The 16267-nt window shown below is 36.9% G+C and overlaps 1 protein-coding gene across 1 annotated transcript in view; it reads right to left on the bottom strand.

Annotated features, from left to right (window-relative positions):
• LOC134798184 (uncharacterized) overlaps nucleotides 1–12289 on the bottom strand; it is a 30624-nt gene extending 18335 nt beyond the window's left edge. Inside the window, exons 1-10 of the mRNA XM_063770535.1 lie at nucleotides 12206–12289; nucleotides 11718–12033; nucleotides 11101–11289; nucleotides 9055–9134; nucleotides 8748–8947; nucleotides 8399–8513; nucleotides 7696–7940; nucleotides 6686–6876; nucleotides 2794–2932; nucleotides 205–391 (exon numbers count right to left, since the gene is read on the bottom strand). Coding sequence (XP_063626605.1) covers nucleotides 205–391; nucleotides 2794–2932; nucleotides 6686–6876; nucleotides 7696–7940; nucleotides 8399–8513; nucleotides 8748–8947; nucleotides 9055–9134; nucleotides 11101–11289; nucleotides 11718–12033; nucleotides 12206–12221 — 1678 coding nt within the window. The 5' untranslated portion in view covers nucleotides 12222–12289. The remainder of the gene's footprint in view (nucleotides 1–204; nucleotides 392–2793; nucleotides 2933–6685; nucleotides 6877–7695; nucleotides 7941–8398; nucleotides 8514–8747; nucleotides 8948–9054; nucleotides 9135–11100; nucleotides 11290–11717; nucleotides 12034–12205) is intronic.
• Nucleotides 12290–16267: the final 3978 nt, after the last annotated feature.

The following is a 16267-nucleotide window of genomic DNA, read 5'->3' as shown; positions in this document are numbered from 1 at the left end:
AAGTTTGACGTTTCAAATAACACTTGCACTGCGTGTGCTCTCAAAATAGTTGTAGATTTGTCTTGGTTCAGCTTTATACCTTATATTTTTTGAAACAAATGGCTGTGACCTACGGAAAGATGGCCGGACTAGACGAAACTATAAGGGTTCGGTTTTTGCCACTTTGGCTACGGAACCCTAAAAACAGTACTGATTTATACCAACCTCCATAACCGTGTGTACATGCAAATATCATCCAGCCAAGACACACAGCCCATCCGGGTCTGGCAAAGGAGTTCATGATGCCGTCCCAAAAGGGGCTGTCCCAATCCATTTGAAGAATGGGGTATGAGGAGTAGATAATGCCAGCGGAAACCACAAAGGCGCAGGACCAGCATAATGCTACAAACCACTGAAATAAGATAAATTGTTTCTTGTAAACGAGAGTACTGTAAAATGGGGTCAGTAGGGATTACGAGGGCAGTTGGGTTTTGAATGGGGTGAGGAGGGATGGTAGGGGGTAAGATGGTATTTTTAAACCAGAGTTACGTAACAATGTGATATTGTTACGTAAATACTTTATTCTCTTGAGTAGTCAAGCTATTGTAATATTGTGTCAATTCTAGCAATTGTCCCATCTCACTCAATTCCTATCCCCCCTAACTCCAACTACGGGGTGAGCTGGGATTTTCTACTATTTTGTGTTAATCGTTGAATGTATAAAATGAAACGACAGATTATCATTGAAAAACCATAAAAGTTCATACTACCGAAAAACTTTTCAAGTACCAGATATAAAAATAAACTTTTATTGAGATTATTTGGATTTGTCCCAACTCACCCCATTTTACGTTATTGCGTTTTGTAAATACGAAAGTACCTCTTCACGTTTAAAGGTCGGTTTATATCGTCGGTGCCAGACACTGCGCGGTAGTGTAAAGATCAAATAGATATGAATATGTCGCAGTCGGATCGTATAATCCGCCGTATTACATTACGGCTAGCCGTTTTCAAAAACAGGGGCGTTTTTAAATGCGGCGGTTTAACGATTAGCCGGATTGAATGCGGCTGAATGAGAATCCGCCGGAATGTATTCGGCGCCATACGTTCTTCAACACGGCTAGCCGTAATGTAATACAGCGAGTCATTAGCCGCCGCTTTGACAGTTTTTAGTTCCCATTTTTAACACCCGTGGCGCTGCCTGACAAACGCTGGGGTGTCCATCAAATCTGGAGTTCGTCGGACTGTTTCTTTTCAAAAAACATTTCTTTCGCAACTTAACTAGACGGAGCCCCGCTTCGCGGGGCTCCTATTTCTGAGCGGTTTGCCCTTCGGGCATCTGAAGCTACCTAACGAACCTAACCTACCTACCTATTGATTTAGTGAGACGTCCGTGAAAACATTACACTTTGGGGAAAAAAGCGTAGGTAGGTAAGTAGGTTAGGTTCGTTAGGTAGCTTCAGATGCCCGAAGGGCAAACCGCCCAGAAATAGGAGCCCCGCGGGGCTCCGTCTATTTAAGTTGTGAAGGAAATGTTTTGGAAAAGAAACACATGTAGTGCGGTGGGACCATGGTAAAAATAAATTAAATTGCAAACATTGTCAAACTCCGGTTACGTAGGCGACCGAAAGAACTGGTCACTCTACAATCTAAAATAGTAGTACGATGCGGCTAAACGTTGGCCGCCTTATTGAAGAACGTATCGCAATGACAATCCGGCTAATCGTCGAACCGCCGCATTTCAAAACGCCCCTGTTTTTGATAACGGCTAGCCGTAATGTAATACGGCGGATTATACGATCTGACTACGACAAATACATACGTTAATAAACATTGTATAGATTAATATTATTTCGTCTGCCACGGCACGTGTTTGGCACGCTCAATTCACGCGTCTCAGTAGATAAATAAATAAATCGACCTTGAACCGCTAAACAGATTTAGATAAAAATTAGTATGGAGATAGTTTGAGGTCCGAGAAATGACATAGAAAAGTTTTTATCAATCATCATCATCATCGCACCCAGACGCAGTCGCGGGCAGATGCTAGTCATCTATAAGTACCTACTAGACTATAGTTTTGTTAAAATAGTTAAGTATTTTAAAGATCCGAACTAAAAATTTATTGATAAGACTTGATAAGACTAAATAAAGTCCCAGACAAAAACGTACCTACGTAAGTACTGTCAATGTATTGAGCATGGTATAATAATATACTCCGCCTGGTACTCCATTCCCGTCTTTTCTAGGTCACCTAACTGACACGGGCCTACGTCATCATGCGACAGCGCTATATGATAATATGCGATAGCGCTATATATAGCGGCCATGTTGTTGTGACGTAGGCCCGTGTCACTCTGGGAATGGAAGACCATGTTTTATTAGACTATGGTATTGAGCTAGTTTGACAGCCAAAACAGGTGGCGCTGTTCTGCGCCATATATTTTGTGTTCACTGAATGGTCCAATATCTAATTTTGATAACCAGTTACCTCGTTATGTACGAGATCTGTCAGTAACACGAATTCTTTAATCATCTTAACACAATCAATGAATCTTTGTCCAAATGGAAAATACCTCTTGATGTCCAGGTCCCGACGCAATTGTTTTGATTCAAATTTAAAACCTTCAATCATTCAATAAAAATATTAAAATTATATCCTTCCATACTGTGTATTAATTATAACTTGAGTAGGTAGGAGTGTTAGTTATTTTAATAGATTAGGTAACTAGGTTAGCCTCTTGATATAATTTAAGTACTAATTTAACCATCCTGTGTAATAAACATCAATTTGTATATTTAACTTACTCTAGCTCTAGCCATGTGAACTTCTTTGCTTTTGAAAATATTAAGGAGATAGCCAAATAACATGCCAACGAAGAAAGGCGAGCATCTTGTCAAAGTGTTTATATAATAGTATCGAGAATAGTGGATGGAATCTTCTTCTGATATCCTGAAAACAATACATTTGATAAAATTGCCCTCTAGCAGCCTCTAGGTTCTATTAGTCGAACTTATAAATGGGAGTTGCTAATAGCGCCATCTTTATTGTATATAGTGGACTAATGTACCAACTTGCAGTACCAATAACTTCTGTAGATATTAGTGTACATTGTATTTGACAGATGGCGTTATAATCAACGTTCATTTATAATTGGGTAGGTTTGCTTAATAGTGTAGCATATTTCGCATAGATGGCGGTTTCGACAGCAGCAATTTATTTTAGTAAACTTAAGGCACAATCAGATCAGATATTGTACGATTTGAAAGGCAACAATTACGTATTACCAAAGAGAATATATAGTATAGAGGGGTCCTGTTATAGTAAATTTTGTAGTCACAGTAAATTAACTGCCATCTATCGACACACGATTAAAACTCAAAATGAAAATGTATACAACTATCAAAAAATGTATATACAGTGTATTTTTTTTAAGTGGGACAGTATGGGGAAATCCCAAAGTATAAGAGATACAGGGAAACTGTCTTAGGAAACATTAGGTACTTTTTTGTGAAAAAAAAAATGGTATAGTCAAAATTTTGGTCAAGTGTGAGTTGTCCCTAAAAATGATTAATTTTGATGAAATTTTTTTTTGACGCACATCTACTCAGTTTCATGAGGGGATCATTTTATTGTATGGGAAGAAAAAAATCGGGACAGCAGAAGTTAGTCAAATTTAAGAAAATCGTTTTCATTTTTACAACCCGTGTAAATTGAAAACCACTGCCCACTGCAAGGTTTTTATTTAAAAAATATTGCCTATTCCAGTTTTACATTTGAATTTGGAACACTTTATTTGGTTACAAAAAGGATTAAAATACTTTATCTACACACATATCATAAACTCTCTATGATACCTTCAAAATCCGTAAATAATGGCCCACATTACGATAAACTGTTTTGTTACAGCAAATTTCTTATCTGTGAAAATGTGGTAATAGCTTCATTACTATATCAAAATCGATTTGGTAATGACATTCAAATTTCGAACATCTCTGAAAAAAAAGCAATTTGATTTGACCCCTATTCTAATATCAGTCGATATGACGTTTTATTCGAAATCAAATGACAATTGCATACAATATTGACAAATCTCGCTTGTAAGTTGGTATCGGACGATATGGTAATCGACCCCGACTCTAGTTTGTCCTTGAATAAAAAAAAACTACGGATGCGTGACATGCGTGAAAAAAGTTTTCATTTGCCGCCATTTGACGTACAGTTTATCTTTTAATTCGATTGTAAGTAAAAAATAATTTGTTTTGTTGCTTTTAAAGTAACTATAACAAAAGTTTCGTGTAAAATGTACGATAAAGATATTTCGGAGACGCCAGCTCATATCCGCGAGTTCCGACAGAGAGGAAAGTGCCCCAATGTCGGCTGTAATATGAGGTTAGTGAATATATCATAGAAAGTTTATAATATGTGTGTAGATAAAGCAGTGTATGTAACTGTACATAATTAGGCATTAAAACACTCGCGTGATACTATTATGAAACTCATTTCATTCGTTTCATAAACCCACACTCGTATTTTAATGCCTTTCATTATGTAGCAGTCACATAAACTACTATTAAGATATTCTTACGGGAGCCTTACCTTACAAATCTAATTTAAAAAAAAAAACAAATTTTAAATTTGGAACTTCTTGAAACAAACAGTATTTTACTTGATATTTCATTGTTTAAAGTTAACATTATGTTAAGTTTTCGTCATGGAATTACCAAACTCGCATAAAGTAGATTTAATTGAAGCGTATTTTGTAAATTATCGTAGCTCTGTGAATGCGTTACAGTGGTATCGGGAACGTTATCCGGACCGCGATCAACCGGACCGCAAAATTTTTGACAAACTGGTGAAAAATTTAAGAAAGGGAGGCTGTTTTAAATTAAAACGGAAGAGACGAGCCACAGTAATAAATGAATTTACAACTATCGCAATCTTAGGATATTTTGAAGCCTACCCAAAAGCCTCATTGAGGGAAGCTGCTAACACTATCGGTGTGCATAAATCTACAGTACGAAAGGTATTGAAGGCTTACAAGTACAAGTGTTACATAGAAGGTCATCTTGTACAAGCATTGCTTCCAGGAGACACTGACCGGAGATTAGCATTTTGCCAGTGGTTTGTAGCATGCTCGATTAGAAACCCGTCTTTTCCAAGCCGGATTATTTGGACAGATGAATGCAATTTTTCAAACAATGGCATGTACAATAGAAAAAATAATCATTTTTGGGCACGTACAAACCCCTTCCGAACTACGGCAACCCATAACCAGGTCCGCTTTTCCTTTAATTGTTGGTGTGCAATATTAGATAATAAAATCTTTGCCATTAAAATTTACCATGGAACATTGAATAGTCAAAAATATCAGGAAATATTAAACATGGCTGTGGATTTAGTAGATATGGCAATTCCATTAAATAATTTGAATAATATCATCTACCAACAAGACGGCGCCCCTGCCCACAATAGTATCGCTACGAAACAGTTTTTAAATGAACATTTTCTTGATCGCTGGATGGGCACAAATGGCCCTATTAAATGGCCACCACGTTCACCCGATTTAACACCGTTGGATTTTTTCATTTGGGGGTACCTTAAAGGTCGAATTTATGCAGATACTTACAACTCGGTACAAGAGTTAAAAGACGCAGTGCATTATCATTTGAACAACATACATCACAACGCCTTGTCTAAAGCTACCAGAGGTGTTCTGAAACGCGCTCGTGCCTGCATTCGACAAGAGGGAGGCCACTTTGAACATTTACTTTAATGTAAAATTATTTTATTAAATTTACCTAACTTCTGCTGTCCCGATTTTTTTCTTCCCATACAATAAAATGATCCCCTCATGAAACTGAGTAGATGTGCGTCAAAAAAAAATTTCATCAAAATTAATCATTTTTAGGGACAACTCACACTTGACCAAAATTTTGACTATACCAATTTTTTTTTCACAAAAAAGTACCTAATGTTTCCTAAGACAGTTTCCCTGTATCTCTTATACTTTAGGATTTCCCCATACTGTCCCACTTAAAAAAAACACACTGTATATAAAAAAAATTTATAAATGTATGTATACAACTATCAAAAAAAATGGATAAATTATTTTATTATTTTTATATCATTTCGACCCATCTTCTGTCACTGATACCTATGTCTTAAAATTGTTAAATATGAAACGGTGTCGTCAACGCCATCTAGCCGAGCATAGGCCTAAGGTGTGTACGCCATTTATCCGAGAATGATTTTTTCTTGATTTCCGAGGCACGTTTTTCCTTAGACTTTATTCATCTTATACGGAGTTACATACCTATGTCTTTGGTATTACCCATTAAATCATCTTTTTGTTTTTTTTTCTTATTGAGATTTTTAATGACTATGAAGTGGCAAGGAGGCTCGAATCGTGGTTTTTTTTAAATCTAGTACATTAATTAACCTAAATATCTGAAATCCGATATCGTGACTTTGTGTGGTCGTGCCCGTAGCACCAGGAGCTTTTTTAATTTCATTAAATTAATTGTGTGATTATGATTTTTATGGCGGAAATCGGGTTAATTGGTTAAGTTTGAAATTTAAGTAGATTAGTAGGAACAAGTGCGCGGGTACTTATGAGAATAAATGTATATTTATTATACATAATAATATGTACATACATAGTAATATTTAGTGATTTTAAGTCAGATCAAATCTATAACTTACGTCGGTACAAACGATGCCGCCGGGAACTTGTTTAAATAGTTGTACGTTGTCGTTACCGCCATGACGATCAACATGACGAGGGTTAATGCAATCCATGCCGATCTTCTTTTGCCGAGCACCCAGAGCAAAATTAGTGGTGAAAGTATATGCAGCTGCACGTCGACAGCGAGGTACCAAGTATGGCCAATACACTGAAATATAAAAAATACTTAGGGTTTTTTAAACATGTACTGCAGGAAAGCAGTCGACTGCAGCAATATTGCAGCGCGATATTACTGCCGGCTGCTTTAGGTACCTACTGCTGCAAATATCAAAATAGATGGAGCTGTCCGCATTTTTGACATTTGCAGCAGCAATGATAATGACGTGCTGCAATACTTTTGCAAAATGCTGGTGTAATCTAAATCCGAACGGTAGGTACTTACTTTTACTGTCGTACGTTATAATTACACATCGGTAACTCGTGGCATTTAGGTAGCACTTAAAAGATTACTTTAATTAATTCCTTTTTTTAGTGGTTTCCTTTTCTCGACTCGTATAGGAAGAAAATTGTCACATCACTAGTCTGTTAGAAACTGTCAAGTGCCACGAGTTACCGATGTGTGCTCATCACTAATCTTTTAAGTGCTACCTAAATGCCACGAGTTACCGATGTGTAGGTATAATTGTGACAGCAATGCGGCTACATCAGCAACCTAATTTAAGCGATAGCACTTGCGTCAAAGATGCTCCAGCAACGTCGCAGCAGCAGCAAAGATGCTGCTGCAAGTGCAAATAATTATAGTCGGAGTACCATAATAATTGATTTTTAGCTGTTTAGACTTGACCCTTGTTTATGTACGAGTATGAAGCTAAGACCTTCCGCTTACATATTTTTATTTTTAGCTGGTTTAAAGCATTCCCGCACCCATAACCCCAAACTTCATTAATTGTAAAAAATCAATACTTTTGTTACTCCGAAACACCGAATCCTCTTGATATTATTATGTTTGTTGTTCTAAGCAACTTACCCATGTTTGCGTTAAATAATTCTGCACATAAAAGAGGGTAGACCACCAGTATGTCCTACACCGTTCTACTTTATCAACTATGATGTACCACTCCGGGCCGTCAGACAGATGGTTGAATAACGACGCTTGAAGAAACACAGCGGTTGCCAAAATGGGAAACATTCTCAATAAACGGTGTAGATAGAATAAATGGATTTTTTTAAACAGACCCTCGGAGCAAATAAAATTCATGGTGATAGTCATTACTCATTACATTGGTATTTAGAATTAGAAAGAGTAATTTTATATTAACGGGTGTAATTAATCGCTTTTTAACACGGATTGAACATTAAACATGGGAAATATAATTGGGAATTGGGATTGAGCATTAAACATGGGAATTGTAGCCATAAAGAACACTCTAATTAATTTTGAACTAAGTAGTTCGTTGAGTAAAAATCATAAATAATCAAAGTAAAAACTATCACCCACTGATTTCCCGAATTATTTCCTTTGATATTACAATAATATTCTGAATAATCTAAGTCGATCTGGAAAAAAGTTAAAAGTTGGAGGGACAGACAGTGACTTAGTATCTGTGAGTAGAAATAAACATTTATTTATTCCTTTTAGGATTCGGTTCAAAGTAACCCGTTTAGTTTCACCATATCTGTTTGGCTTTTTGTACTTTGTATTGTAAATAATGTAGGTACATAACACTAACTCGGACTGATCTTCCCAACAGAGGTATACACAATCAGCAGTCCACTCAACAAGAAGAAGGTGTCAACTGTGATAGGAGCTGCCACGAACCAAATTGCCGATAATGAAGTCATCCACTGTAAATAAAAGCTTGGTTTAAAATTTATTTTTCAACCATAATAGACGCTATAAAGTTTGAGCTGGCTTGCATGCTTTTGTTAATTGCATATTAGTTGGTCTTATTAGGGTAACATAAGTACTCTTCGAGAGCGTAAAAATACATATCCTCAAGTGTTTAATATATTAATTAAAGCGATATAAAAGAATAAGCATACCTAAACAATATTTTTATTACATTTTGAAAAACATACCGTGAACATTTCCAGAGGATTAAAAACGTGCGCTCTCCTATTCGTAGAATACGTGTGGCCCAAGATGACCCACATCATGGCTAAGGATCTGATTCCATCCAGGCTCTCTAAAGTTCCATGTCCAGAGTTGAATGTGAGCAAACGGTGAGTATTCGTATAGACAGAGAACGATTTTCCAAGACTATCGGCTTTTTTTGAACCTGAGAGTTACCAAATGGACGATAAAATTATGTTTTAAATAAATTATAGGTAGTGGATAAGAAAATACTCAAATGGAAACACCATACCTATTTACTTAAATACGTACCTTCCTTACATATCGCGGTAAAATATAGATCGTAGAGTGTCGAAAGAACAGTTATAAGGATTATGAAGCAAAAAACTCCGCTAAAATAGACCAAAAATATAATTTATAAATAATATTGCGAGCTCGCTAGTTCAGTCCAAGCCATTAAGATCCCGCGGACAAATTTTTGTACATATTCTACAATCTATTCTGAACTTTTATAAAGCACCTAAGATTTCCAAACAACTGCTTCTGGGTCTCAGGAGGCTAGACAGATACCTAGTCACCAGCGTGGTCTACCCAAGACATAATTATTTAAATAATAAGATGATTTTAAAAACCGAGCAGTACAAAGTACCTTTAAATTTCCTATTTTGTAAACTGTTTGCGGCAACACTGGTCCAAAGGCTCACCAACTGGCTCATCATTTATAAAACACGTATCAAATGCATTATTTTTAGGGTTCCGTAACTCAAAAGGAAAAAACGGAACCCTTATAGGATCACTCGTGCGTCTGTCTGTCCGTCCGTCTGTCACAGCCTATTTGTTCAAAAACTACTGGACCAATGAAGTTGAAATTTGGTACACATGTGGATGTCTGTGACCCAAAGACAGACATGTAATAAAAACAAACGAATTTTAAGCATAGGGGACACTTTTAGGGGGAATATGAGAAAATTAAAAAACAAAGTTTTGCAAACCATATCGTGTTACATATTAAATGAAAGGGCTTATTTTGAGGATCTCAGATCTCTAGATGACAGGAAAACCTATTAGAAATCTACAGTCAAGCGTGAGTCAGACTTAAGATAAAAATACGCGGTTCGGCTGTTTTAGGGACACAGCCGTAATGGTTTACGTGAAACGTGCTGTGGACAGCTTTTGCGAAGGCCGAAGGCCGAGCTACGCGTAGGGCCGAAGGCCCGAAGCTTCCCCCAGAGACTTTTTGAAACGCACGGCCGAAGGCCGAGTTGCGGGAGGTTAGTGCTCAAACACCAAACAATTACAGTACAAGTGTCTGAATGCGACGGTCGAAGGCCCTGAATGCCCGGAGCCTCTGACATGTGCATGCTTCCTACAAAGGAGATCGTCGATTTTGTTCTGATCTTTTGTTAAGCGATTGGGCCCGATACCTATTACTGGAAAAATGTATAAAAAGTCTGCAATTAAGCGTGAGCCGGACTTAAGAATAAGAATTGCGGATAAGCTCTATCAGGGCCACAACCGCAATTGTTTACGTGAAACGTGGTGTGGACAGCTTGTGCGAAAGTCGAAGGCCAAGCTCTGCGTTGGGCCGAAGGCCTGAAGCATCCGAGAGAGGTGCGTCTCCACGTAAGGTCGAAGGATGAGCTGTAAGAGGTTAGTGCTCAAACAGAACAAATAATAAAAACAAATAATCGGTTCAAGTACGAGTAGCTAAATGAGAAGGCTGAACTGCCGTATATCAGAGGGTCTACCGCGAACACCGAAGTTCGCAAATTGCGGAGATTTCTCTTTTACTCCAATGAAACCGTAATTAGAGTGACAGCGAGAAATGCCAGTTATTTGCGAACTTCGATTTGCGCGGTTATAGCCCTGTTATCTTGAAATAACAGAGATACGCCTAACCAATGCAAAAAAAATGTAGGCACTATGCTTAACACAATACTTGAACAAAATTAAAAAAAAAGCGTACCTAACTATCCTCTGATAGCTCAGTTAACAACACGGAAAAGCCGAGGCGTGCCCCTAGCCAGTGGAACAATTGAATGAACAGTTGAATGTACTTAAGAACTTCGCTTTGCTCGCTCGTTCGAAAATGTGTGCAGTACGGAACCCTTGGGACGCGAGTACGACTCGACCTTGACCGGTTTTTTCTGGTTTACACGTAAACTTGTCGCAGAAATTTATACAAATTTCTTATATTTTAGTATATAGGTAAGACGTAATCATTTTTACGTAAGTATAAAAAAAAATGCTTAAATATATGACCATTATATTTTACGATAACGATAACATAATTATTTTATAATTTACAAATATAACTTCGTCAAATATTTGATTACTTACATATATTTAATTACTTACATAGCAGCATAATCAACGGGTGCAAACGGTTTATCATTTCTCAGTCTGCAAAATTCTTCCGAGAGTTTTAAACCCACGCTAGTGGTGTTTATATAAACAGTGTCGATGAACTGCCTAGGTGTGCAAACTTTAGGAAGACATACTGCCAGTCTGAAGACTTCATTAGCCAGCGGGCTGTCTTCTGATACCCTGTGAATTGATTGCTAGTTATTCTAACGTATTCACGAAAATTAATATTAATGAATTGATACATGATCTTTGATGACGTGTTATAGCTATAATTTTGTTGTAGGAAAAAATTAATAAACGGTGGCAGTATTTAAAACGTTAAAACTCTCAATAACGATAACGTTAACCTCGATTTTAAATAAGGGATTCAATCAGGGACAAAAAGTAACTACTTAATCTTATATTTTATACCGGTTGTAATATTATACTATGAGTCAGTATGCCAAAATTCGTTCAACAAATTTTTCGTGACTAAACAAGAAATACCAAAATTTCCAAACTGTAGTCTGTCTATAGGTACCTATTATAATACAATGCTTAAAACCGAAACAAAAACTATTAAGATCTAATTTAACGCTATAACAACCGTTGAGTAAATATTTATTTACCTCATTAAATCTACATCAAGTCCAGTCAGACGACTGTACTTTGCTGCTTCTGTTCGTACCTTTTGTAGATTTCTGAACATGTCACTGTGTGGTCTTGTGATTGAGAAAAGTTCTGGCCACGGAAACTCGGGCCTTTCTTGCAGAGCTGGCAAGTTTAACTCATCTTGAATAATTGGAAGATCTATCATACAATACTTGCCCTCTATGTCGGATGGCTCAAAGTTTGCACTGATTGCTAGACACTGATGGTAGTTTCCGAGGTCTACAAAGTTTCCTTGTAAAATGCCTCTCGGGAGTCTTATGCCTGCATCAAGAACTATAGAATACAAATTAAAATATTGTTATTTACTATGACAAATATTACTTTAATTCGTTAACTTACGAAAGTTCTGTTTTGATAACTCAGACATTCGTAAATACTTACACATTTAAATGATTTGAAGGTTAAAAGTAATTTGAGTTGGTGTTAAAACAGCAGGCATACTTACATTCAGCTGTCAGCATTGTATTGTTACTTAGTAAGTAACTTAATTGCACTGCACATAGCTCTGCATCTAATACATTCTCATACAATTCCGTATCAAATGCATGACTAGGAACTTTGAATTCAATGAAAGCTTCTACAGAATACAAATAAAGGACGAAGATAATTAGAGAAATTAATTTCGCCATTTTTGGGAACCAATACAACCCGCACATTGCTGAAGTAGGTTTATTTGTGATACCTTTACCACTATTTGTTGCAATATATAACTACTAGATACTTGATTGATTAACTGATAAACTTCAGTAGAATTGATAATTATACATATTTTTAGAAAGGTTCCGTATTCAGTAGGTTATGATTTCAAATTGATTGCTGAAGTTGTTATACTTCAACTTAAAAATCATCATTCCTCGTCGACGAAGTTCCGGGTAAAAGCCAGTTTTTATGTTATCGCTGTATTTTTGTTACAATCAATTACATCATGATCACATATTACAGATCAAAATATTTAAATAAAAACATTCAAATTGTGTTCACATCGGTGTAGAGTTATCATAATCGAAATGATAACTGCTGTTTATTTACTATTTTTAGTGACCTAAATTAAACGCATTGTTAAGGATCCCTATTTCTATATTTTTATCGGACATTGATTGGGGATTAGTTTCATAATGTAACTCGGCATGCATTTTAGTGACAAAAATATAGTTGCATTCTTTTTTCATCATATTAAATATAGTGTCTTGTTCTTGCACATTTGATAACATATAGTAGGTACCTGTGTGTTGAATGCTAGTCAAAGGTCCCACTTTGTACGGATCTTTGTACGAATGTCCTGTCAAAGCGTCCTTATGGCACTTGACAAAGTGGGACTTTTTTCTTGGAAACGACACATATGTTGGTTGTACTTGCTACAACACAGGCCCTGTTAATCAAGTACATACATGTAAACAAGCGCATGTACGGAAATTTTATCGCCCTACGAGTACTTACATGCCAATTCGAATATCTTATAATATTATTTAGTTATATATAGTCCGCATGCCCGCGCCCATACATGTACGGACAAGTACGAGCGAAATGCACGATATTATGAATGACAGATCAGTCTGACATCAGTGTACGTTCAAACTGGCCTGTTAGTTCATGACAACTACCTGTGCCAAAGAAGCGAAATGCCCGTAGAGCTATATCAAGAACAATCTTGGATAAAGATTTCCTCCAGAAAAGTATTTCCTGCGTCAATAAAAGTGAAGATTTAGAAAATATTTGTTTACTCAATCGTTTACATAACTTAGCATTTTCGTAGTCCGCGTTTACATAACTTAATTTCAAATCTCAACTGATGAAGATTTGTGACGCTTCCTCCAAAAATATGAAACAGTCAGTTCCTACGCGTATTAACTCATTAGGTACAACACAAACTACAGTACTGTATCGTAGCCGCCCACATTAATCATTACTCCAAACCGGTAACCATAGTCAATTAAAACAAAACAAGATGCTATAACTTAAGTCCTCGAGCAAATCGGCCGAACCGCGGTAATTACGGGAGTATAATGTCGCATTGTTAATTGTTAGGGGTATCTTAGGCGGATCTCTTTGGCTTGTCCGCGTTATCTCCAGCCGTGCCCCGCCGGGCTAAGGTCTGCTGTTCGATGGATTTCTGAATTGATTGTCAATATAAGCGCATAGGTATTGTCCCGAATATAAAGAAAAGTGACAGAAAAGGCATTTTTACGTTCGAGTTACAATAAGAACGAAAAATGTGTATATATGTAAGTTTATTTGCAAAAAAAAAACATAGCGTTAAGCAGTGTGCAAAGCCAGCAGCCAGCCAATTCTTCTAAAAACATAACTAAATTATGATGTGTCGTTTTACTGCTAATTGGTTATGTTAATATTAATACGTTCGGTCGAGCGACGTTTATATACTTACGTAGTGTACGTGTCCTTACTCCTTATCGCCATTGGTACTACTACCACAGAATAAGTAATAGTATTATCATACTAAATACTAGCACGTCATATACATACTACATATCACATATTTTTTTGGAAAAAGGTTATCAACAATTTTTTCCTTTATCTGTTGTTTCTAATTCTCTAAATTAGGTACTTACCTACCCATTTTAGCTTTCTAATTGTAATTATTTTAACAAAATTCTGCACTGAACAGCTGGCTTTATGTCTACATTTTGCTCGCAATTAGCACTCGATATAGGGACTGGATTTAAAAAGGATATCGGTATTAAATTACTTTATCCTGATAAAAATAACGTAGTGGGCAAAGAATTAACAAGAGGATACAAGTACCAAAAACTATAAAAAAAAAAAATTAGGGCGATGATGCGACTTAGTTCCAATGATAAACATAATTTACTTCATATTAATATTATTTTTAGGAAAAGAAATTTCATTCATAAAAATAACTATTATTTACCAACGGAATTAAAAGGCGTATTTAGAGTTGTTTTTTAGGAATAATATTAAACATTTATATTAATAGACATTGATTATTTAATATTTTGTAACAAATTGATTACCAAGTGATCGTGAAGGAAGAAGAGCATGGTTAAAAACAGGACTAGACCAGCTACTTTCCTGTCTGGATAGAAAGGTCAGAGTACCTAAGTAAGTAAGTAAGTGAGTAAATATTATTTTCACCTCAGCAGCTCGAACAAGGGTACTTTGCTTCTTAAAAACAGTGAGCAAAATGCGATTGTGCGTTGATGCGTATGTTCTCACTGCTTAGGGTGAAAAATTTTGTGTACTACACGAGATCAAAGTTATTTACATCTCGTGCGCTTTTGAATCCCTTACTACGCTCAAGATTCTAAATTAGATTCACTCGCTACGCTTGTGAATCTATTATAGAATCTTTCGCTTGCACGGGACTCAAAATAAGCACTCGAAGAAATATCAAACTTTGATCTCTTGTTGTACAAATAACTATTACCTATTGCACCAATAATTATACATTTAGAGTGTAGTTGGTTTCGTAAAAAATAGTGTCTGCACTCATTTTAAATTAATTAGGCTGCCAAAAGCAGACCTTCGGTTTCTTTAGACGCAACCGGCAAAGCGTTAAGATTAGTTGGAGTACTCTTATTTATTTATTTATTTATTAGCCTGTTGTGTCCCACTGCTGGGCAAGCCTCCCTCTCTTTCTTCCACGCGTCTCGTTCTACAATGGCAATATTAGGCCAGTCTTTCCGAAAGACGTCAAGATCTACTATTGGAGTACTCTTATCAACACATTTATGTTTAAAGTAACCTGTATGTGGTGTTACTGTATAGAGTAAGTAAAAAGCACATTGTATATTCAAACGTCTTGATGTGTGTTCTCCAGCTTATTGAAGTTGTATCTTGGAATCAGGCATCATGATAAAGATCTATGTCCTCATTATCACTTGCTATCGAAGATCTGATGCCTGCTTCCATATATGACTATGGTTAATGTTTAGATATTTATTAAGGTGCAGTGAGTTTAGGTTCTTCTCCGAATGCAGCACTGAGTGGACCGTCGTGCGTGCGCGGGATCGGAAAATCTCAACTATATTAATAATAATATCGCTCTTTTTTATCCCATAGCTCAGTACAGTACTTAGTCCATCTCTTCACCCAATAACCTTAGTTCATATTAGATCCCTTCAACCCTCAATAGTCCTTACACCCTGGCGGGTGCTGCCTCTGCGTGCGTCCCATGACACGGGCAAGGGCAGCCTCTGCGTGCGTCCCATGACACGGGCAAGGGCAGCCTCTGCGTGCGTCCCATGACACGGGCAAGGGCAGCCTCTGCGTGCGTCCCATGACACGGGCAAGGGCAGCGTCCGCTCGCTGTACCCCTTACATTTAATTAAATCGTCAAAAGGGCCTCTACGAGTTGGTTTCGGCTCCGCGTACGCATCCCAAAGGTCCGGAACACCATTCTTCCGTGATGGGAAAGATATCGCTCGAACTTATTACCGCATTGCCAGTAATGGTAAAAGAATATCAATATCAAAATCATAAAAGCACTCACAAATTACAGAAATAAGTTCTGTGGGTGCTTTATCAAACC

Source organism: Cydia splendana, chromosome 1, assembly GCF_910591565.1.
Source record: "Cydia splendana chromosome 1, ilCydSple1.2, whole genome shotgun sequence".
NCBI lineage: Eukaryota > Metazoa > Arthropoda > Insecta > Lepidoptera > Tortricidae > Cydia > Cydia splendana.
Note: the sequence above shows the minus strand (reverse complement) of the source record. Positions and strands in the feature narration are given on the sequence as shown.